Raw genomic sequence first — 24128 nt, 5'->3', positions numbered from 1 at the left:
ATTTTACTTTATGATCAATATGATAAAAGTCAGACTAAAACAGACAAAAAACAAAAACAAGGCAAAATATTACAAAAAAGTTAAAAAGCGACAAAAAATGGACAAATGACAAAAGCGAAAAACAAAATGACAAAGTCAAACTATACACAACACAACGAATAAAACAAAACACTAAATGCCAAAAATAAGACATAAAACACAAGCTAGACATAAAGGACACAAAACGACAAAATATCACAAAAATGAGACACAAAAAGACGAAAGAGCAATGAGCCAATCTAGTATTTTGCTTTATGATCAAAACGATTTGTCATGGTGAAGAAATTATTTATAATTTAGAGTTTAAAATTTAAAATTTGCAGTTAATGTCTTCTCTGTAATTTTTACTCTTTACAAAATATTCCCGCTGGCCCCATGTTTGGTGGTGAGAATAGATCACTCCAATGACTTTTTAGAGTGCATCAGTACCTTTACTTAAGTGAAGGATGTGAATCCTGGCTCTTATTGTGAAGTGCTCCTTTAGCAATTATATTTTCTAGAGACAACCCAGGGGATCTCCTGTTTGTCCACCTTTTTCAGCAATCATTAATGTTTAAGAGTTGTTGTTTTTTTGCCCAATGAAAAAAAATACCGATTATGTAAGAAAATCCAACTTGCTCTGCACGGTTAACAGCAGAGTGAAGCCGTCTGTTGTGGTTGTGCATAGAATCAAAGGTGACTGTAAAAATCAGCAGCCGTTTGTCACAGGACAGTTAAATGACACAACATACACCTCATAGTTTGTTGGGCAGATTGAGAGCACAAAACATCTGCCTGAGATCCCAGAAGCAGATGTTTAGGACTCAGGAACATGCTCATTTTCTCTCAACCCATGTTTAGTTCATTTTTAATTTTTTTAATCAATCCCTGAATTACACCTGGGATGTAGAGAGAATGCAGCTGTTTCCAATTAGTTTCCATACAGGACAGAAATCTAGCGACGTACCTGCATCCTGGACAGCTGGAAACAGTTGGTCGTCCTCACCTGAACGTCTCAGAGGGTTTGTCAGTCAGCGTGTGGCTGCTCAGGTCACCCCGCTGCTTTTGCTAATAGACGTCTGGGTGAACTGTCATAACTGCATGTTTGACCACCGACTGGGTAAAGTTCCCTGAGACTTCAGACCCCTAACTGGGACCCTCAAACCCCAAGATCACTGTGCCACAGCTGCTGGGTGGTATTTTAATGAACAGTTTAACATATGGAACATTGTTTGGGAGTTTAGAAAAATGCACAGCTGAAGCACAAATATAAGCTGACATAAGAAGGTCTCCAGATCTTGTCGTAACTCTTAGATGCACGAATGATTGGACCTGACACTCTTCCATGTGGGTCAAAAATATAAGTATAGGAATTAATATTTTTTGTTTGGGGGGGGGGGGGGGGGGGGGGTTGGTCTTTTTGTCCTTTTGGTGAAGAATAGTCATTTTTATTATTGTTTGTATTCTATTTTTGTCCACACAAGAATGATTTCATGTTTGAAATATGTTTATTTTTCACTTCATAACAGATTTTGAACATTTTGATAACTGAAAAAGAAGAATATTACATAGAACAGCAATAGAAGAATGTTAGCATCCAATTTGTTGACATTTTTCCACTCTTCCTTCTGTTGCTGCTCTCCTTCTCCGTCCCTCCAATCACTTGTGCATCACCTCTTGTATGATATAACCAGTGATATTTCTGTTACTACGGCTTCTCATTAACACACAGCTGAACTTCATTAAACGAACGATGTGACTGAACCCAACTGGCTGCACAAGTGATGATTTTGGGTGTGAACATGATTGGTACCTGTTGTCTGACTGGTTGACTGTTTGCATCGCTGAACGTCTGCACACTGAATTGAAGTGGTGTGAAGTAAAACGTGTATTAAACTAACTTAAACCTCGAGGTTTCCAAATTTAGACACCTCGAGGCACTATAGGTGTATATATTGTTCATATATGGTGCTCGTTGCTACATTTTTTCTTGTTACTCAACAAGTAACCATGGATTTCTGATATGAACTTTGCACATCTCATAAAAAGATACGAAAGAATTAGGAAATTACAGAGGCGTGTTTTACTTTTGACCTCTATGTAGGTTAATTCGGCCCGGGTGTTCAGTCGAGCAGACAAAAGCTTGTGTGTCAGTGAACTGATGAAGCTACTTCTCCATCTGCTGACATGTTTAATTAAAACGATACTGATTCTGCGCAGTGCGCCTCTCCGTTCTTCATGACGTAACTGACGTTCCCTGTCAGAATCCAGGAAGTGGATCGCTCGCTGTTGTTTGTGTTCGTTGGTCGCTCTTCGTGTCTGTTTTTCTGATTCAATTCTGCATTTTTACGGGACGAAATGGCGACGTTTATTTCAGTCCCGTTTAAAAAAGCCTCTGAGGTGGATCTGGTGAAACCGCTGTCGAAATTTGTCACCGCTACGTATCCTGCGGGAGAGGAGCAGGCAGACTATCTCCGCGCCGTGGAGGAGCTCAACAAGCTTCGCAAGAACGCACTGGGAAGGCCGCTGGACAAACACGAGAGCTCCCTGGAGATTCTTCTCAGGTAAAAACCGTCCCATGACACCTGAACCAGCTGCCATTTGACTCACAGTCACAGAGACCGTGTTACCTGTGGCGGTGTGTTAGCTTAGTCACTGCCGCACCCAGCAGGGTTAGCTTGGAGCTGCTAACACGGGAGCTAAAGTTAGGAAAGCTAAAATGCTAGGGCGCGTTTGTCACCGAAATCACTGAGTCATATGTTCTTCCTGCCAAGTTTCCCGGAGAGGATAATACACACTTGACGTGCTGGCCAGTTCAACTCAACTGCTAGATACTTAGCAGATTAAATTAGCCATGCTAGCCGAGGCGTCACCTAAAGCTATGGCCTATTCATTGAAACTGTTCAAAGAAAACTACATGGTTTTCTTTAGCATTAGAGTTAGCTTCAACGTTCAGTTTAAACTTTATTGTGCCCAAGGTGAAACACAGAACACATACAGTCCTGGACATAAAGCACGAGAAAATGCTTAAAACGTACGCAAAACAACACAAATAATATGTCAAACTTTTGCTTAAAGAGACCACACATGCTCATAAATGACTGTACATGAATGTGAATATGACACAAATCCAGCAATCATCTTTCAACTTTATCATCAGTGCTCACCATCATCGAGAGCTGCAAAATTCTGAAGGAAAAAAGATTGACATTGCTGTGTTTTGTTTTTCTGAACTATTAAAAAATATTGAAATTTTTATTAGATGGCTTCGGGGATCCCAAATGGCATTTTCTTTGTGTAACATTGGCTTTGTCACACAGAGCTTTGTGGTTCTGATTCAAATAGTTAAATTAGGCCTCCTTTAGTACAAGATACTGCCAACAGAGTGCCTGTTTTTAGTCAACATCAGCCTTTCAGTGGCTGAATTATTTGTGTACGACTGATGTTGCATTTTTTTGTTATTGCAACTAAATCTCCCTTTCACTGTTTCACTTCTGCACACACGTGGAGCCTGCATATCAACAAACTCTATATCTTGTGATCAAAGTTAACAAAAAATATGTATCTAAGAACCTTTCCATTGCAGTAAGTGATCTTGTACAGACTTCTCTTGTAAACTAGTCATAAACAACAGGCACCATGTGGAGTTTTTTTTTTTTTAATATCATCATTCACCAATTTCTCTGTATAAAAAGCTGACAAATCAGTTCATAATGTAGTGACGTGTATGTCTGCTTACAGATCCATTTAAGCTTCTCACAGTTGAATAAACTCTGCATCTACAGATCACCAGCAAGAAAGTCCAAGCCCTTTTCCTGTTGGTCAGATGTCCCATACAGTTGAGGAAAAACAGTGTGGCAGTGTTAGCCACTTTGCATAGAGGAACTGAGACCTAAATAGGATTTATGTTTGTCAGACAAAGTTCCTCTGTGTCCCGTGTGCCTCTAATGTCACCTGGGTGTTAACTGATGCCCTGCTCTCATGCGATTACACAGACTTCTAATTGTTTAATGAGCAAGTCTGGATTAAAAAATTTTTAAAAAGCCTGCAGAGGTCTGGTTTTCATAAACCACCATTCATATCGGAAAATCTGACTTAATATTAACCAACATACTCCAGTCATAGGTGACATACAGGTACAGACTTTGACCTCTCTGCTTTCCGTCTTTGTTCTCACTGACTCATGAGTAATTTTATCCACAGGGTTTGTCCAGGTTACTAGAATACCTGTTTATGTATTTGCAGGGGGCTGGTTTTCCATTTTTCTCCACTTTTAGCTGTTTTTTAACCACTGTGGAAAGTGGAATTTTTCACAAACAGCAAGTTGAGGCTCTTTAACTCTTGAAACATAAAACCGGCGTGAGGTGTTAAAAGCTAATGTAGAAATGCAGCCAAAAAATAAGTAATGCAGAAGCTCTCCTTACCTTTAGCCCAATAGGCTGCTTTCACTCATGTGACTCTGTAATGCTTCTCTGAGATGCGTCGCCCGTCACACCATGAGTTCACAGTCACAACTGACCAATTTCATTTTCAGTCAGCTTAAATTAGTGATGCACTGATCCAATATACCACATCAGTATTGGCTCGTCTTTGAAGTGTCATTGCAGTGTCATCTTACTGTATGTTAAAATGTATCCCAGTACAGATTTAAAGTTTGGGGAAAAGAGAGAGAGTGTAGGCTCAACTCAGACTACATTTTTATCAGTAAGGAAGTTATTTAAGTTGCTTTTTAACAACCGGCCATGAACAACAAATGCAAATTTAATGTTCAGGGTAACTCTTCCTCATTTACAGTGATTTTTTTTTTCTGTTTACTGATGCATATTGTCACTTTAAAAGTATGTAAATAAATATTATTGTTGTTTTGATAGAGTACTGGTTTTATCTTTATAAGACAGTGCTTCAGAGGAAAAAAATTAGACAAATTTTCCCGTACATTTTGAGAATGATCGCAGCATATGAAAGATTTGGAAACGGTGTTTTTTTTTTTTCCTGGGGACATAGCAAATTTACCAATAATCAAAATGTCATCATCAGTAAGCAATCTGTGGATGTTCTGAGGTACTTTATGTGTAACATACAGAGTCTGTTGGTTATTTGGTCTGGCGGGAAAAAGCTAGCATGTCAAATCACAGGAAGTGTAAGGTGAAGTGAGGCAAATTAACTTCAACACTTTTTGTGCTGCTTGATGCAAACAGAAAATTAAGTAATCTGCAAGAGAAGTCTGTCTGATAATTTCCTCCGACTGAAGGAGTTTGTTGACATGCTTGCTCAGTATGTGCACCAAAAAATGAGTGAAGAATAAGAAAGACTAAAAGGAAGGATTCGGTTACAAAAAGAAAAGCAAACTCTTCTGTATGGAATTAATTTGGCTTTGGATTTTGACCAAAAACAGCTACTGTGGCAGCAGTGTGTTGCAGTTGTTGCTGGTAAACAAGACTAATTTACATTATCACCACAAAGCTTTGTGTGATGAGTACAAAGTTAGAAAGCAGAAACTGTTCTGGTTAGTGTTAAACCCTATAAGAAACAGATTTTCTCACTGTTTTATAAAGCATTTTTTAATGTTCTGTGCAGATTCACTCTTCTATCATTGTAGAAGGATGAATTATTTAAGTCATCTGGTTAGAATTCCTGTATACTTCATATCGTATGCTATATACAAAAAACAAAACAGCATTACGTCGTTTTTTTTTCCAGTACAGTGCAGCCATTGGCTCACTGCACATGTTGTCTGGTAGCCGGAGTAACAGGCCCTCTGCCTTTCACACTGAGGAGACACTTGGTTATTGTGTCACCATGGCGACCTTTGTTTGTCAGGACGTTAACCTGTAGACACGCCTCATCTCAGTTTTCCTCTGCGCGTTTGTGTATTTGAATGGGAACCTGTATATGCGAGACGTTCTGCATGTGAAGCCAGATTTGTGTGTTTTTCCTCAAGTCCAGATAAGCAAAATCCATGAACCAGTAAAAGGAGATTTCCTCATTGCCCTCCTGCATGTCGTCATACCTAAATATAGACTGTATATAGCCATCCTGGGCACAGACGCGGATAACATGAAGGCGCTGTCACTCTCTGTGCGCTCGCCTGCTCTGGTATTTTTCCTGACTCATTGTCATGTGTCTCTGAAATGACAAAGCTTCCTCAAACCCCAGATCTGCAGTTATGTCATAAAAATTACTGCACCTCTAACTACTGCAAGGCCTTCCTTTTTTTCACAGCTTACTTTTAACCGAATCTCAAGCTCAGTAGTTGATAGGAGAAAGATGTTTCTGTCTTATCGAACATAATTAGAGCAATAATTTAGGCACAAACAAAAGCACAGTTTTAATCCGACTGTTTTTCTTTCAACAGATACTATGACCAGCTGTGTGCTGTTGAGCCCAAGTTCCCTTTCTCTGAAAACCAGGTAATTGATGATACAGTGCATCAGACTGTGTTTCACTCAGCTCCTTAACAGAAACACTTGACCACAAAACGTCTCTCTGTTTGTGCAGCTCTGCTTAACCTTCACATGGAAGGATGCCTTTGATAAAGGATCACTGTTCAGCGGTTCAGCCAAGCTCGGTAAGTGCAGCTTCTTATCACGTGTTTCTGTATATCTCCAAATGTATGTGTGCAACAGTCTGTGGAAGTAGTGAATGCAAGGAGGAGGAAATAATGGAGCAAGGCTGACAGCCAAATTTGGATTTTGCCCTTCAGGTACATATTTGTCATTCTATCTTTTAATCCTCTGCCCTGCTTGTGTGTTTCTGTGTTGACATGAACACACACCCAATGCAAAACAATGCTTTCTGACAATGCCAATATCCCTGTTCTAGTTTGCATTCAGAAACAGGTCTGGCGAGGTGTCACGCAGAATGTAAAGTAAGATTTGAATAAATATATATGTTAAGTGTAATTCCAAACACACTTTAAAGTTTGCTTGAAAGATTGCTCTTCATTGAAATCCCAGCTCTTCATACTCGTCTTGTTGACACTCTTTTGTCCTCTCTGGTGACTTGTGGGAGTTCATGACTGGGATTCTTTTCAGTGAAATCTTGGCGAGAAAAATGAAGAAGTCGAAATGTTGGCTGAAGAAAATGCCAACGCTACACAAGCAACTGTTTGAGATAGATAGAAGTGGTCAATATCTGACTAAAATTCAAAGGATTTTAGAAAAATGTGACTTTGTCCTCTTTGTTTTATATTAATCTAACTGCAGGAGATAAGTTAAAATAGTTTAATTGTACCATTTAGTGGAAAATATCCACTGTTTAATGACAATGACAGGCGTCCCTTTGAACAGGGCTGACCAATCGATCCATTTCAAATTGTGCAATTAGCAAATCTCAAAGACTTTAGTTAAGTATTGTGTTAAGCTGTTGTGGTGTGATAGAACAAATTCATGCATCCTCCTTATGTGACCGTCACACTTTGTTTTTGTCTCACGTGATTTAAATCTTTTACATATCACAAATCGAATAGCATGAAGGGAAACCATAAATGCATGTTTTTTCCGAAGTCGTTCGGCCCTGCTTTAGTAAGAATTTCTTGCGTTTGTTGTGTTGCAGCTTTGGCCAGTTTGGGCTACGAGAAGACGTGTGTGCTGTTCAACGTCGCAGCTCTGGCCAGTCAGATCGCTGCAGAGCAGAATCTGGACAACGACGAGGGACTGAAGGCTGCAGCCAAATACTATCAGGTAATACTACACCGTGTACTTATTACCTGCTGGGAAATACTGTATGAACTTGATTTTCAGTGCACAGAAACAAATAAAGCCAAACACAAACCCACATATGTACTGCAGAGAGTACATGTGATGAGAGTATCATGCCTTTGTTGTAACTCAGTGTGTTTTGTCAGAGATATTTAGCTGAGAAATTCTCAAAACACCACGGAGAACCTTTATTATCCATATGGCAGCCACTATTTGTGGCTGTAGGACTGATTCTATTTATTGTATGCAGCATTTTATCTCATTTTTTGTCCACATTTCCTCAAAAATGTTTTAGGAGGAACATTAAAACATTAATTCCTCGTCTTTTTTAGACTTCAGAGACGTGATATAAACAAAAGAATGAAACAAGTGAAATACACCAGCATCCATTTTATGTCAGTTGTCGATATATATCTGCATTAACACACATTGACGAGTGAATTTTAAGCTTCAGAGATGTAAAATTCGGCTGCGTGAAGGAGCCCGGTTTCACCACATTAACAACATGCAATTCTGTCATGTTTCATTAAATGAAATAAGCTGCATGATCCAGGCATGTGAGAACGCTGCAGGATTGGTGAGTCTTTTGTGAAACATGATGGTGCCGCCGCCTGTGATCTCTGTGTAAGCAGTGCTAGCAAATTGATTTTGTGAAAGTGAGATTTGGCATGGCGGCCCGATCGTTTCCGGCAGTCGGGATGCGAAGCAGAAGCTTTCAGGAGACTTGAGCGGTTAGAGATTTTCACTGTAGACGGCTGGGACTGTTTTTGAAGTGCAGAAAAATCAGGTTATGTGAATTTCAGTCTTGGCTGTAGTGTCTGATCTGTGTTCCTCTCTCTTTGTGTACGCCTCCGTCCAGCTGGCCAGTGGAGCGTTTGGTCACATCAAGGACACGGTGCTGTCTGCTCTGAACAGGGAGCCCACCGGGGACATCTCCCCTGAGACTGTCGGCGCTCTGAGCCTCATCATGCTGGCCCAGGCCCAGGAGGTCTTCTTCCTCAAAGCCACGTCAGGTAGCCGCACTTCTTCACATAAACACTCCAACTATATCGGCCGCTGCTGTAGAAATGTCTGAAACAGAGGTGTCAAGCTCAGTTTAGTTCAGGGGCCACATTTAGCCCAGTTTGATCTTAAGTGGGCCGGACCAGTTAAATTACAGCATATTAGCCAATAAATCATGACAACTCCAAATTTTTCCTTTGTTTTCGTGCAAAAAAGTATGTTCTTAAAATGTTCACATTTAACGAACAAAACATCATGAACAACCTGAAGTTTCTTCAGAAAAATAGATTCAATTTCAGAAATAATATGCCTCAGTTTATCATTTACACATTACAACTTACAGATCAGTGTCTACAAAGACACAAAACATTTACTTATCAAAACATCAGCAGTCGGACAATAAAAGACAAAAAACAACAAAATAAAGACAAAATATTACAAAAATTAGACAAAATGACAGCAACCAGAACAAAACGACAAAAATGAGACGCATGACACGAAATAGAACAGAGACAAAAAAATTAGGCAAAAACATGACAAAACAATGAATAAAGCGAAACACAAAATGAGAAAAATAAGACAAACAACGCAAGCATGACAAAACAAGAAGCAAAAAGACGAAAACATGAGAAAAATGACAAAAATCAGAGAGCAAAAGACAAAAAAACAACAAAAACAAGACAAAATATTGCAAAAATGAGACACAAAACCACAAAAGAACAATGAACAATCTAGTATTTTACTTCATGATCAAGAAAACTTGTCTAGAAATTATTTTAAATTTATGGTTTTACAAATTTTCAATTTGCAGTTAATGTCTTCCTGTAATTTTTACTCTTTACAAAATCATCCCATGGGTCAGATTGGACCCTCTGGTGGGCCACATATTGGACACCCCTGCTCTAAACCTTTCAGTGCTGTTTAATTATTCTTTATCACTGTTTATGTCAGAAAAGAACACAGACCCACAATACAACTTAGTCTTTTGCTTAGCAGTATATTTTGCAAGTCTTGTGACACAAATATTAAGAAGTGTTGTGGTAATACGGTCTTTAATTACACCCTCGTACACATTTTTTTTAACTGAAGATAAATTTCTTATGATGACAGCAACAGTTCTGATCAGGTTACACACAGCGTCTGTCCCAGTTCTGTCAGCAGCGTTGCCCTTTTAAAGTTTTTCCACAGCACAGTTTTGAAGATTACATGATAAATAGGCTCCCATTTGAAAACGTTAGAGCTATAATCTGCTGACAAGTGCATGTTTTAGTTGTAAATTACTTTTTGTAGGATACAAAAGCAACTTCATCGAAGTGATGTGAAACCGCCTGGAGATTCTGTTTTAACCCTCGTGTTGTCCTGAAGGTCAAATTGACCCGTTTTAAAGTTTGAAAACGTGGGGAAAAAACATATTTTCACAGTGAAGCTTCTGATGTCCACATTTTCAACATTTTTGGGAAATTTTTGACAATTTTTTGGTGATAAACAGAAATGTTAAAAATGTTTAAGAACATTCACCAAAAAAATCCAGCAAAATTTGCTATATGTTGTTTTTTTGTGTGAATGTTCTTAAAGAAACCATTAGAAGTTTTACTGATGTATGTAATCACTTCAGATATTTTTGAGATTTTTTTGTAAGATTTTTACTAATTTTTGAAAATATTTACAAGAATTTTCTTGCCAAATTTGGGGGATTTTTTAAAAATAAAACTTTCGAGGGAAACTTTTAAGAAATTATTGGAATTTTCTTCCTGAAGGTTTTGCAAACTTTCACAAATGTGTTTTTTTTTTTTTGCTGACTTTTAGGATTTTTTTCAGACCAGGAAACAATATTTGTTGGTGCCCATAAATGAGGACAACAGGAGGGTTATGTAACATCTAATGTGATTGAACCAAATGTCAGCAATCAGTTAAAAAACCGCAGCTGATCGGCTTGTGACGCGTGGTTTTCAAGAACACAGCCTCTTATCTTGAGTGTGTTTTATTTGTGCTGTCCGACGGTTGCGCGACTTTATAAGTGTCCTGTTCACTCAATAGATAAGATGAAGGATGCTGTCATTGCGAAGCTGGCCAATCAGGCGGCAGATTTCTACGGCGACGCCTTCAAGCAGTGTCAGTACAAAGACAACCTCTCCAAGGTATGTGAAGAACGCACACGCAGCTACACACTAACCACGAGACAGCAGCAGACCTGTTCACAGTCAGCCGTGTGTTCAGTGTGGTGCAGACGTACCGTTTGCATTGTGTATGGTTTGGCGTGCCTCTGATTGCGTGTGTTGTTTTGTGTGTGTGTGTGTGTGGAAAACAGACACGGGTTGTGGGACTGTCCAATTCACGACCTCTCTGTTCTCACTGGTCGACTTCCATCCTGTTTTCACCGTGATTGGTTGGTTACTACTCACCTGATTGGTTTCTCACTAATCGTGGGCATCTGAAGTACTCGCTCTGTATCACTTTGAAACACACACTAACACAACCTCATGCTGCGGATAATTTGAGGTGAAGCAAATCAAAATAAAGTTTTCTGTATGTACACGACTGTTCAAAAGTTTGGGATCACTTAGAAATGTCCTTATTTTTGAAAGAAAAGCATTTTTTCTGGTTAGTTTTCTGATTTCTAGCATAAATACTAGCTATTAGGGCAGCAAATAATCATTTTTCTCAGTCTGTAGGCTATAAAATGTCAGAAAATTAGTGTTTCCCAAAGCCCAATATGATGAAATATATTCAGTTTACTGTCATAGAGGAGTCAAAAAGCTACCGCCGTCACACCTCCAATAAGCTAGTAGATTTTAAGAAGCTGCAATCACAGAATTTAAAGTTGTTTTCTTTCCTTCATGTAATTGATTTTCAAAATATTTAAATGTGGATTAATCTCTGTTAGCAACATGGTAAGAGCCTGGCTGCTGTCTGAAACAAGAAACAACCGTATGAATGAATGAATCTTAATTTGACAAGTGTTCTGCCTCATGATAAACGAAGAGTAAAACACCTCAGTTGTATTAAAATGTTGACTCAGTAGAAAAAATGCCAAACAAATGTCGGTTTGGACCCTCCATGGAGTGAATGCCCGCCATGCTTTACTCTCGTTTCACCTTGATTTTTGTCACCTTCCCTCTTTGCCTGTTATTTCTCTTCTAGCATCAGTATTTGACGGGAAGTTTGAAGCATACGGCTTTTTTATGTGTAAGTAGGGCTGGGCCCGAATATCTGAATATTGTGTTGGTCTCGTTGTGTTGGTATCCGCCCAGATAATAATTTAAGATCCGAACACTCAGAACCACTCCCTCCCCCGTCGCTGCCGCCGTCGCCGCCGCCACCGAGTAGCTGCTTTACCGTCAGCGTTACTTTTGATTGGCCGGTTGGCTGGCCGTGTCACGCGGGCCGACCAACTCTGACGTCACGCTTCAGTTCGCCCGTGTTTGTAAAGAGAAGACAAAATGCGACGACGGAGATATCCAGATGTCCACAGTCCAACGATGAACACCTCACTCACTCCCTCGCTTCTCTCCCCTCCGCCTCCCCATCCGGATGAGCCGAATATTCGTCATTAATTCGAATATAATTAGCCCAGAAATTGCTATTCGGACCAGCCCTAACTGTAAGTCGAGCCTTCATTTTTTACCAGATAGCACAAACAGTTGCACAGTGAGAAAGCTTTTAACTGACCTTTTAAATTCTTCTCATTATTTATTATCATCTTATGTATTTTACTCTTTAACTTTTCACCTTTTTACTTGTCTTCCATCAGGCCTTTTATTCTATATTATACTTTTAAGTTTTAGTTTTTTTACCTCCAGTGTTTCCTCAGGGGGGTCCTCCACACTAGGGGCTGTATCCGGTCTGCTGCTGGGGGTGCTGCCCACGGGTCCCTTCGGCCCGGCTGGTTGAGGGGCTCCTCACCTCGGTGTGGGGGTCCCCCATCTGTCGGGATCGAGGGGGTCCGGCTGCCGGCGTCCCTGGCAGGCATGGCCTGTGACTCCTCCCAGTTTGGAAGCCCCACTGGTGGCATTTTTCACGATCATCAGTGCCATGCCATGTCTTCCTGCTGTCAGTGGTGTGTGTGTGGGCGTGCACGTGATGAATTTTCTTGTTTTAATGTATTTAAGCACTTTGTGTTGCTTTTAAATTGTACGAAAAGTGGCTTATAAATAAAGTTTGATTATTTGAAGTGAGGCTTATTGAGAATCAGTCAAAATGCAGACGGTGACCTTGTTCTGTAGCTATTTCTTAGTGGAATCCACATTTACTTCATAATTAAAAGCTATTTCTGAAGACACTGTGGTGGTGTGCGTATGCCAAACAGGACAGACTTCAGATTTACGATATGGAGGAGTACAGAGGTAACTACACACCGTTGTTTCACACAGAAGGGAATTGTTGAAACTTTTGAAATGTGCAAAAAGGAATTGAATTGGAGAACAAAGACTTCTTTAGGTATTTACAGATACGGCATCAGTTGAATGAGATTATGGCTAAAGGAGCAGGAAACGGTGACATGCTAAATGTTGTTGTGATAGCCCATGTATGTGGGAGTGGACATGGAATAATATCCAGATTGTATGAAAGTTCTCATGTCTCCTCAAACCCAAGCACGCAAGGAGGAGTGCTAATATATTTGTAAATTACAATGAAAACTGCTCAATCACACAGCTGGAGGGAATCTGGGTGGAAAAGTTTCATGAGGTTCTTTATTAACCCTGCACAAAAGAGACATTAAGTGTTGGAGGTTGTGTTGTTCAGCTGCAGCCAATCATTACCACTTATTCTGGGGTTTCGTGAAACTCGCATCTTTTTGGCAAGAAGTTCATAAATATTTGGATTCTGTGTTTCAAATAATTACTCCATTTGACATTTCCACATTGTATTTGGGAGCTGCCGCACTGCATACTCAATCTGCAGCAGACAAACACTGAAAGAGAATATTCCTGGTGGGAGGGAAGAAGGCCTTCACTAAGAAGTGGTTTCAACCAGATGCTCCAACATTAGATGATTGGTGTACAACTATACACGACATTTACATTATGGAAAGACTGTCATTCTGTATAAAGATGCAATCAGAGAAATTTCTGAGATGGTGGACAAAACGGGTCGGGGATATGGGTCCACCAGACTTACTTTAACCACCCTTCTATAAAATATTGATTCTACAGGATTACCAAAAGATTGTGTTGTGAGTGTATCTTTATGAATAGATGAGTGAGAATGACGGCTTCTTTGGTCATTTGTTTTAAGGTTCAGGAATGTATACATTTGTTTAAAAAGTAATTGAAGCTGAGAGAGCAGTAGCTGAAAGGTCAGTATCATATTATACATGGTGTGTATATAGATATGTGTAATATTTGAATGATTTAAACTTGACATGAATGTTGGACAATGTATGATCTCCCCGATAAAAATAAAATAAACAAAAGCTATTTCCACTCTAGCAAACATGACGATTATTTAAAAAAATAAAATAAATAAAAACAGCAAATAAATCGGTCGTAATGCAAAAAGAAATAAAACAAAGCCATACCTACATTTACAGATAATTGTCAGGTAAGTTTAATATGTTGTTTGATGCTTTAAACTGTCTTCAGAAGTTTGATTTTAAAGTTAAATTGCTGCCGGTGATGCCACAGGTCATTTCCTTTACAGATGCTTCCAGGAAACTCTTTCTGAAGCCTGCTCTGGCGGAGCGTCTTTTAATGTTGCATCCTCTTAATGAATCATCGGTTTGACGTAGCTACAGGTTACTCAGAGGAAGGATGCTTTTAATTGTTTAGAATGAAGACGTGTTGTTTTCACTGTGAGCACAAAGTCAGGGACATCGGTCTGTATCAGGAAAGCAGCATCTGTGTTGTCTCATTCCTACACACACACACACACACACACACACACACACACACACACACACACACACACACACACACACACACACACACACACACTTGGTTGTGGGGATGTTTGATGAAGGTGTAGCAGCTTTTTCTGAAAGGTTAAACACTCATGGCCTGTTCTGTTCTTCTCTCTCGTTGTCTTCCTTTCTTTCTGCATCCCTCGTGGTGGTGTTGGTGTTGGCACTGGTTGTCTGTGTGTGCGTGTGTGCGCTTGTGTTGCGTTTGCACACTCCTGACTGCTCGCGCCTGTTTGCGATTGGCTTACGTGACGTCATTTGTGACTTGACCTCGCTGGTGTGCGTCTGCCATTTTGTGGTTTGCCTTGCCATCATGCGTGTGCGTGCGTGTACATATGTGTTTGTGTGCCTGCGTGTTGCTCTGTGGTTGCCTCTCCCTGGTCAGTATTTTTATTTTCAGGAAGTGCTGCCGGTGCTGGCGGCCAAGCACTGCATCATGCAGGCCAACGCCGAGCTGCACCAGAGCATGCTGGCCAAGCAGAAGAAGCGCTTTGGAGAGGAGATCGCTCGTCTGCAGGTACACGGATTGATTTTATCTCGTTCCATACCGTCAGAAAGCATCTGTCATAACTTCAGTTGATGTTCACACACTGGAAAAAATACCCCTCTCAAAACAAGGAAATAAAAAACTTATTTCAAGGAACTTTTACATTGAAATAAGTGAAAAAATCTGCCAACAGAACAAGGGAAAAATGGCTTGGTAAGATTTCTTGAAATAAGATGGCATTTAGAATATTGAGATCTTAAAATTAGCTGTGAAACTTGTTTTAAACTATTTTTTACCAGAATTGTCAAGCTTAGGTGTCTTAAAATAAGCCAGATATGCTTAAAAAATAAAAAGCAGTTTTTCACTCAAAAATAGATTTTCGCTTTCATGTAACCTCCTAATTTGAGATGTATTAACCCTGTGTTTGTCCTCATTTATGGGCACCACAAAATATTGTTGCCTTGTCTGAAAAAAATCCAAATATTCAGCAAAAAAATTCCCCAAATTTCTGAAAATTTGCAAAACCTTCAAGAAGAAAACTCCAATAATTCCTTGAAAGTTTGTCTTAAAAGTTTTTTTTTTTAAATCCCCCTAACTTGGCAAGAAAATTCTTGTAAATATTTTCAAATAATGAGTAAAAATATTTTTTTAAAAATCCTAAAAATATCTGAAGTGATTACATATATATATCAGTAAAACTTCTATTTTCCTTAAGAACATTCACATAAAAATCAGATATTTAGGATGTTATAATAAGATTTTTAAGATGCACTGTCTTAAAACAAGCCCCTCCATCCTGCTTAAATGTCACTTGTTAAGGGAATTTATCTTAAATCAAGTAAGATGAGACATTTTGATTAAAAATAAAACAAATCGACTTGGTAAGATTTTGAGTTTTTGCAGTGCGGCTGCGGTGTCATTTTAATAAATTCGCCCTCTGCAGTGCTTCAGAGAGAACTTCAGAGAAATTAGATTTTGACAGACTTGCCTTGAAGTTCCACATTAAAACCATAAAATTTATTCATGAAGCAAATGTTCCCTCTTGTTGATCACTTCAGCACGCAGTGGAGCTGGTCAAGACGGTGGCGTCTCGTTACGACGAGTACGTGAGCGTCAAGGATCTGAGTGACAAGATTAACCGAGCTCTCACTGCAGCCAAAAAAGACAATGACTTTATCTACCACGACCGTGTGCCTGAAGTCAAGGACCTGGAGCATATCGGCAAAGCAGCGCTGGTCAAAGCTACGGCCATCACACCTCCACTCAGCCAGAAATTCACAGGTACGACGCATAAACACACAGACTCCTATAACCTAGTTGTCCACGTGTTTTCAGACAGTAAACTGACATTAAAATGAATTACACAACATATACAAATAAGCAAAAGAGAAACTGAACATCCAAGTTCATAGTAGTTTACTGATCGCTCACTGCAGACAATAAATTACAGTAAAAAAACAAAACGTGTGGCTGATAAAAATTATTGATGCCAACACAGTTTGAGTGTCATTAATTATCTCGACTAATCACTGCAGCTCAACCACACTCAACACATCCATCACCATACATTAATTTGTCACATGTCCTGTTGAAGCACACTCTTTTTTTTTCAACCTCACATTGTAAAAAACAAACCAAATCCCACTGTGAGCTGAAATGTTTGAAGCTATTTACCATTTAAACACTTTTAAAGCAGCCGTCATTTAAGGTGTGGGCCCTCTTTTTATCATCTAGTACTCATCGGTACAAGATGGAATCTCATCTACCACACACACCGACTCGCTTTGTAATCAGTTGATTGTGTTGATCTCCTCAGACTTGTTTGAGAAGATGGTTCCCATGGCGGTGCAGCAGTCGATGAGCATTTACAACCAGAGGAAAGCCGAGACTGTGAACAGACTGGTGGGAACGATGAGGGAAGCCACCAACCTCTGCAACGGGTACGTCGTGCTGTCTCTGAGTTGTTGTGCTCGTATTTGTCATCCATTGTCTTCCCATGAACACAATAGTAAGTGCTGTTATGTTATTAAAAAATTCATAGCATAATAGAGCACCAGGTACCATTAAAATGTCAATAAAACTACTCATGTTTCTAGTGTAGCGCTCTGAGTAGCAGTCGGGCATCAGATTATTTGATGATACTAGTGAGTGCTTAACAGTTTGCAGTATTTCATCCAACAGGAAGATGGTTTTTGAACTACTTTTTGTACAATCGAGCTTAACGACAGCAGTTTTTTGGTGACTAGACACAAGCTGATGTTTGAGAACCCCTAATAACTGAGATGCTGTGTGTCTCCGGCAGAGTGTTGGCGTCCCTGAACCTGCCAGCTGCTCTGGAGGACCTTTCTGGAGACTCCATCCCACAATCCATTGCTGAGAAGTCCAGATCCATCGTTCAACAGGGAGGACTGCAGAGCATCGAGCAGCTAATCAAAGACCTGCCTGAGCTGTTGACTCGAAACAGAGAGATCCTGGACGAGGTCAGTGATGGAGACACTCTGAATTATAAATGACCAGAGCTGTAACCTCTCGCTGATTAGCGTAATTATCGTAATCACTTTCAGAAAGTGAAAGAAGGCACTTTCAGAACTCCAGGCTTCCAACAGCTTGTTTGTCATATGGCTTTGCTTTTTTGACTAAGTAGCATATGAATCTAATGCTGTTTAGAGGCTCACTTGGATGCCATGAAAGTTGGAGTTTTCTGCCACCATCGCCACCAGAAGAGCACATTAATGCTAAAAACTCATAAATGGCGGAAATCCCAGATTAGGATCATCACAGAAATCTAATCCACTGATCTTTGGGCCAAGGACTGTCTGTCCACCAGCTTCAGCCAACCCATTTTTAAAAACATCTTGATGACAAACAAATAACAGACGGAAGGAAAAACATAAATCATAAAGCGCAGTCTGCTTCCAAGTTTGTTGGCGGAGTTGAAAAGTCCAAACCAAAATGCCCTAATTTTCCCAGAAAACATTCACTTGTGTTGTGTGAAGCCAAGCTGAAACTATAAAGTATGAAACTGCAGCCAAAAACAGACGAGTCTTTATTGAGTTTTTCAGTTTTTAACTTCAGTGTTTTGACTTTTTAAAACACATGAATGTAGTGTTGAAATTATGAAGGACTCAGTAGACAAAGAAAACCATTCACAATCTAAGTTATCTGTGAAGAACAAATGTTATTTGCTGTCAAATTTCTCAACATTAATAAAAATAATTACCTGCGTTGCAGCACTACATGGCAGTTTGTGCTGTGTTTTTGCATTGAATTGTAATTATACGGTGAATTCTAAAATAAGCCGCAGATATCTCATAATTCCTGAGAAAAAATGCCCAAGTAGTAAGTTGAGTGTGTTTTTATTGTCGCTTCGCTGAGCCATTCTGTAGAAGAATATCATTCTGCTATAGGGGGAAAAACTCTGACTTGTTTCTGTTTTTTTAAACCAAGCACATTCATCCTGGTGAAGCTCCACGAAGAATGCTGCTTCTGCGTTCCCTCACGCAGAGAGAAGCACTTTAATTAAAATGGATTACCCTCCAAATAAACTCCTTGCTGTCCGCTCTAAATTCTCTGCAAAACTTTACATTTTCATTGTGGTAGGGTGCTACCTGGAGGTTAATGTTATTGTTTCCCGTAATGAAGGGGATTTTAAAAATGGTAACGCGCCGAAAACGAAACGGAAGGACAAAGGTGCTTGAAATTAGCAGCCAGTAGTTGGTTTAAACATCCAGTGTGTTTAGGTGTTTTTAATTGGTGTCTCCACTTACCATTTTGTGTTTTTGCCCGTCAGTCTCTGAAGATGCTGGATGATGAAGAGACGACAGACAACGAGCTGAGAACCAAGTTCAACCAGCGCTGGAGCAGAACCCCCTCTGGAGACCTGTACAAGCCCCTTCGTACAGGTACAGCATGAAAACTTGCCCATCTTGTTTGCTTTTTGACATGTACGTCTTCTTTTGTCCTCCATGTCCTGCTCCCTCTAACTGCCCTCCCTCTCTTGTCTCCCCCAGAGGGTGCTAACTTCCGCAACATCTTGGACAAGGCGGTGCAGGCCGACCAGGTGGTGAAAGACCGCTACAACACCCACTGTGACATGATCACCCTGCTGTGTAAACCCGAGAACGAGCTCAATGCCGCCATCCCGTCCGCCAACCCGACCAGGACCCTGCAAGGCAGCGAGGTCCGTTTGACGTCTTTATATTTTTGTTCGTAAGACTAGAAAACGTAAAAGTTTTTATTGTTATGGTAAGTTTGTGAGTTTGGGATGTGTCACATAAACACAGACTCCTGCTGCACAAAAAAAAACACCCGGTGGACATTGTGTGCTTTATAGCCCCTTTCCCTCCACACAGTAGCTCCATTTTTCATTTTGTTTGCTGACTTTGCATTGTGTTTCACTGGGGAACTTAAACAACTAAGCAAGCAGAACTGGGAAAGAGTGAGGAAGAAGTCTCTCTGGTTACACTGTTTTCAAACAAAAGGTGTTGAGCTGTGCTGTAAATTTTGCTCATTATGACAAGGGTGAAAGGTGAGGGATTAAATAAGAATAGTGCAGTAAAGGTAAAAATGGATGGGAAGATGAAGGTGTCATGTCCCCGCCAGGTGGTGAATGTGCTGCGCTCCCAGCTCGCTCAGCTGGACGAGATAAAGAAGGAGAGGGAGACCCTGGAGGGGGAAATCAAGGCCGTGACCTTCGACATGTGCACCACCTTCCTGACGGCGCTCGCCCAGGACGGAGCCATCAACGAGGAGCAGCTGTCCCTCGCTCAGCTCGACCAGTTGTACAGCGCCTACAACCAGAGAGTACAGGCCAGCCTCCGCTCACAGGAAGAGCTGCTGGGACAAGTTCAGGTACACAAACACAGTAGAAAGTACTGTTTAGCCAGCAGCGTGGCCTAAAACTACTAAAGCAGAATAAAATACAACTCGGCATGACCTTTGACCTCCATCCGAGCTAGAAAAGTGAATTTCGCCGCTGGAATCTCTGATGTAGAAACAAAAACCACACGTAAGCAGTTCACACAGCAGGTGCAGATAAAGTACAAAGAGTGAATCAAACCAGTTTCTCCTTTGAATGGCAAAGTGCCCGGTGTGTGGAGAAAATTTTTCACTTCACAGTGCATAAATATACTTACTCTTTTACTAAAAAAAGTGTCAGAGGTGAACCACTTCGGTCTGATCTTCTGTCTTCTCACCCCTGTGATCTTGTTCCAGACGTCCCACCAGGAGTTCAGCAGTCTGAAGCAGTCCAACACGGAGGCCAACCAGAGGGAGGAGGTCCTGAAGAAGCTGGCTGCAGCCCACGACAGCTACGTTGAGATCAGCAGCAACCTGCGCGAAGGCACCAAGGTACTCACTCAGCACAATGCCGGCACACACCAGCCTCAGCAACCGGGCTGCAATAAAATGCACATCTTGTCAGAAACTTTCCACTTTTGTTTGTGGGGTTTTTTTTGTGCGTCAAGGTGCAAAGCAAGTGATTTATTTTTTGCCCCCTTTTTGTTCTTCCCTCCTCAGTTCTACAACGACTTGACAGAAATCCTGCTTAAGTTCCAGAACAAATGCAGCGACATCGTTTTTGCTCGTAAGACAGAGCGGGATGAACTCCTCAAGTACGTACTCACCAGGTTTTTATTTGTGTGATGGGTTTGTGTGACGGTCATTGGCTAAGATGGAAGGGTCGGCTGATTAAAGATCACTACACACTGTGCCATTTTCGGCCATCCCAGATGAAAGATAACAGTTGTAAGAGAATTGCGACGATATCTTTGGTCTTTGCTCTAAATCGGTGGTCCTGCATCGCACCGAGACAGGTTCAAAACAAGTATTGTCTCTAATGTGTACAATGTATGGCACGAGAAGTTCCCTTTTCTTGTATTCATTCTGTAATAAATAACTTTGGGTAGAAGTAGGCCACCTGATCAGCCGTAATAGATGAGATGCTGTGGGGTCTTAAATGTATGAATGTGAGAGAAACTTTGCGGCACAGTTGTGATGTTTGAATTCGGGTTTCAGGGAGCTGCAGCAGAGCATCGCTCGAGAGCCCAGCGCTCCGTCCTTCAACGTTCCTGCCTATCAGAGCACCCCTGCTGCCCCCGCTGGCGGCCCAACCCCTGCTCCCAGAACTGTCTTTGTAAGCAGCCAAACATCAAACACCTGAACTTTATAAAGTCCTGATGGCCGAGTACTGATCTTTCTCTCTGCCTCTTAGGCCCAGCAGCCTCAACAACCCCAGCCACCGAAGCCCCAACCTCCAGCCAGACCACCTCCACCGACCTTCACCCCTCAGGCTGCCGCCACCAACCCCACCACTACACCACCTACTGGCACTCCCAGCAACAACCCACCACCTGTGGCCCCACCCGGCCAAGCCCAGGGACCACCTTACCCGGTCTACCCAGGCCCAGGATACCCCGGGTGAGTTTTTGGTCTAAACACGGTTTGACCTGCATAAATATGTGAACAGTAGAATTGGGCTCTTGATTGTTGGTTCCGTTTTTGATCTTGCTTTTGCTAAAATGCTTTTAAACCTTTGATTTGCATTGTGGATCAGGAGATAACTATTTTCCATTGGATTTGGGTCATTTTGACCCTTGTTGTGCATCAAAAGGTTAAGCATTTAAAACAAATCTTTCATTTTTATTTATTTACTAGCAAAAGGAAATTTAGAAAACATACAGGTAACAGGCTTCTAACTCTTCTATGTCACCCATTAAAATGACAAATGCTGTACGTAATTAATGCTAATTTTGAAATCACGGCTGTTAGGTGAACAAGCTCTCTACATCTTCCAAAGATTGATAGTGAGTGAAAAGAAACATCCCTCTGTATCTCTACTGTACAAGTGGACTCTGTGTTTTAGTTGTTCGAGGCCAGCAGAGTGTTGAATCCTCTCTAGAGAAGTGACCTGAATGCTCACATGGGTTTTTCTGAGAATCTTCCAGTTGAACGTGTATCGATATTTTAAGCTCATCAAGTTAATAACTCAGCACGCACATCTCCAGAATTTGGAGCGAGTGACGTGTGAAAAGCGAGGTGTAAAAATGAGTGGGCTCCAGCTGTGATTGCAGCGTGACGATACATGTTCACGTCTTCATTCGCTCATCTCGTTTTCAGGTTGCAGCTACAGGTTAAACCTTAATTCAGCTGCCACTGAAAATGAAGTCTCTCAATATATAAAATGACAAAAAAATGAAAATGTGATTTTTATTTTTTTAATTTTTTTTAGTTATTTTTTTGGACCTGTTTCAAATGATAGTGAAGCTTAATACGATACGATAAAATGAGCCCAGCACGGATGAAACTTTAAAAACAAGCAGCATAACCACACCTCTGACTCTATACTGATGTGTGCAGTGATTATTTGTGGATTACTTGCTTCATGAGCACTCTACATGTCTCTTTCATCAAATTTTAATGGTAAAAGCAACTCTGGTGTCCGATTATCTTGAAAGACTGGAGACATTGAATTTAATTGGACTCATGTTTCAGCTACAAATGATAGTTGAGGTTTAGGTGAGCAGCACTGTTTCATTTGCTTCATCTGTTGTGTCCATGCAGGCCCTACCAGATGGGTTACAACCCCTACGCTTACATGCCCTACATGCAGTACCCGACACCCCCAGGACCGGGCGCATACCCAGGAGCCCCTCCAACAGGACAGCCCTACCAAGGCTACCCCCAGCAGCCCTACTACCCTCAGCAATAACTCTCCTCCCGGTCGCCTCATTCGTCTTCTCACATGTTAACACCAAATAAAATATGTCCCCAGCAATAACACTTCATCTCCATCAGCCCTTCCCTCCTCGTATACTTTCTGTCTCACTAACAGCAGCTGTTCGAAGGCGGACCTCAGAGCTGCTTCACACTTCTCCCTGAAAACCTTTTTATTACTTTAGTGTACTTTATTCCATACTCCAAAAAAAGTCTTTCTTTTTCCTCTCATGTTTCCTGGATTCTGACGGCACTTTCCCTAGAAGATCTTTATCAGTGCACTAACCCCCTCCTCTTTCCTTTGAGGTTGGTTTTTTTTACATATTCATTTTTCTAACGGTTTTGTTGATTTTTATTTTTTTTTTGTCGTTTAATTTAAACCCTAACCCGTTTCCTCTGATAACTGACTGGAGCTGGACTGCTGTACAACACGTACGGAGGGACACAGAATCCCAGAATGGCTCTTAGGTTCCTGGTTTCTGGGAGCGTTTGTGTGTCGGGAGGACGGACGGACGGATGGATGGTCACTACTGGTCACACCACTGGTGGGAGGCCACATCCTCACTCCCCCACCCACCCACTCAAATCAACCCCTAGCGCTTCTATATCAACTATATTCCTATTTTTGTAATGAATAATGATGCCTCGCCGATGTATAAACCGATAAAAACGAATGGCCTGCAGGTTTTCTAATGTAGTTGATGACTGTTGAGAGTTGTGCTCTCTGTTTCTTTTTGCTCTTTTCTCTCTGTCACCTGGGGAATGTGGGTTTATTTCTGTGTTACAATCAGAGGCTGTAAAAGTGGGAGAAATGGTTCTATTATATAAATATATGTATAAATAAGACTCTGTATGTGGTTAACCGAGACACTCTGTGTGCTGCACTCTCATGCTCTTTGTGTTTATTTTTATTCCTCAGCTCTAATGTGATTAAAAACAACTGCCAGCCAGAATTTGTCTGTAAATGTTGGACATCTTGTTTGGTTAAAAAAAGAAAAATAATACATTTCACTGGAGATTTTGTAAAGCAGCCAGAAGAGGGCAGTCCTGCAACTCGCTGGGGGAGCAGAGCTTCACCTGCCATTGTTGCTTCTTCCAGCCAATCGGAGCTCGAGGCGTCTCGTCCAACTCATCGGACGCCTTTTGACCCCCCGGAGCACTGGGGGCAGATCCCATTTAGATGACATGCAAATTACGCTCCAGTGAGGTCGTGATCTCATCCAATCATATTCCCCCGCAGGTGATTTCTCCACAGACAGATTTCATCCCCAGATATTTATTCAGTGTCAGGAGACGCTAATGATTTCAC

At 41.0% G+C, this 24128-nt stretch overlaps 1 protein-coding gene across 2 annotated transcripts; it reads left to right on the top strand.

The window, feature by feature from the left end:
* The first annotated feature begins 2264 nt into the window (after nucleotides 1-2264).
* On the top strand, nucleotides 2265-23772 carry pdcd6ip (programmed cell death 6 interacting protein). 2 transcript variants are annotated; one of them, XM_022198664.2, is made up of 18 exons: nucleotides 2265-2582; nucleotides 6374-6428; nucleotides 6517-6586; nucleotides 7573-7700; nucleotides 8578-8731; nucleotides 10758-10858; nucleotides 15020-15136; nucleotides 16165-16387; nucleotides 16923-17046; nucleotides 17409-17586; nucleotides 18897-19008; nucleotides 19117-19286; nucleotides 19709-19957; nucleotides 20321-20455; nucleotides 20624-20718; nucleotides 21122-21239; nucleotides 21318-21523; nucleotides 22667-23772. In XM_022198664.2, the coding sequence occupies exons 1-18, from the start codon at nucleotides 2377-2379 to the stop codon at nucleotides 22812-22814; spliced, it is 2589 nt and encodes an 862-aa protein (XP_022054356.1). In that variant the 5' UTR covers nucleotides 2265-2376; the 3' UTR covers nucleotides 22815-23772. The 2 variants fall into 2 exon arrangements, with proteins under 2 accessions (XP_022054356.1, XP_022054355.1); XM_022198663.2 differs by having other exon boundaries at nucleotides 15005-15136.
* Nucleotides 23773-24128: the final 356 nt, after the last annotated feature.

This window comes from Acanthochromis polyacanthus, chromosome 11, assembly GCF_021347895.1.
Source record: "Acanthochromis polyacanthus isolate Apoly-LR-REF ecotype Palm Island chromosome 11, KAUST_Apoly_ChrSc, whole genome shotgun sequence".
Lineage (NCBI taxonomy): Eukaryota > Metazoa > Chordata > Actinopteri > Pomacentridae > Acanthochromis > Acanthochromis polyacanthus.
The sequence above is the reverse complement of the archived record's forward strand: the minus strand, read 5'-3'. Positions and strand labels throughout refer to the sequence as shown.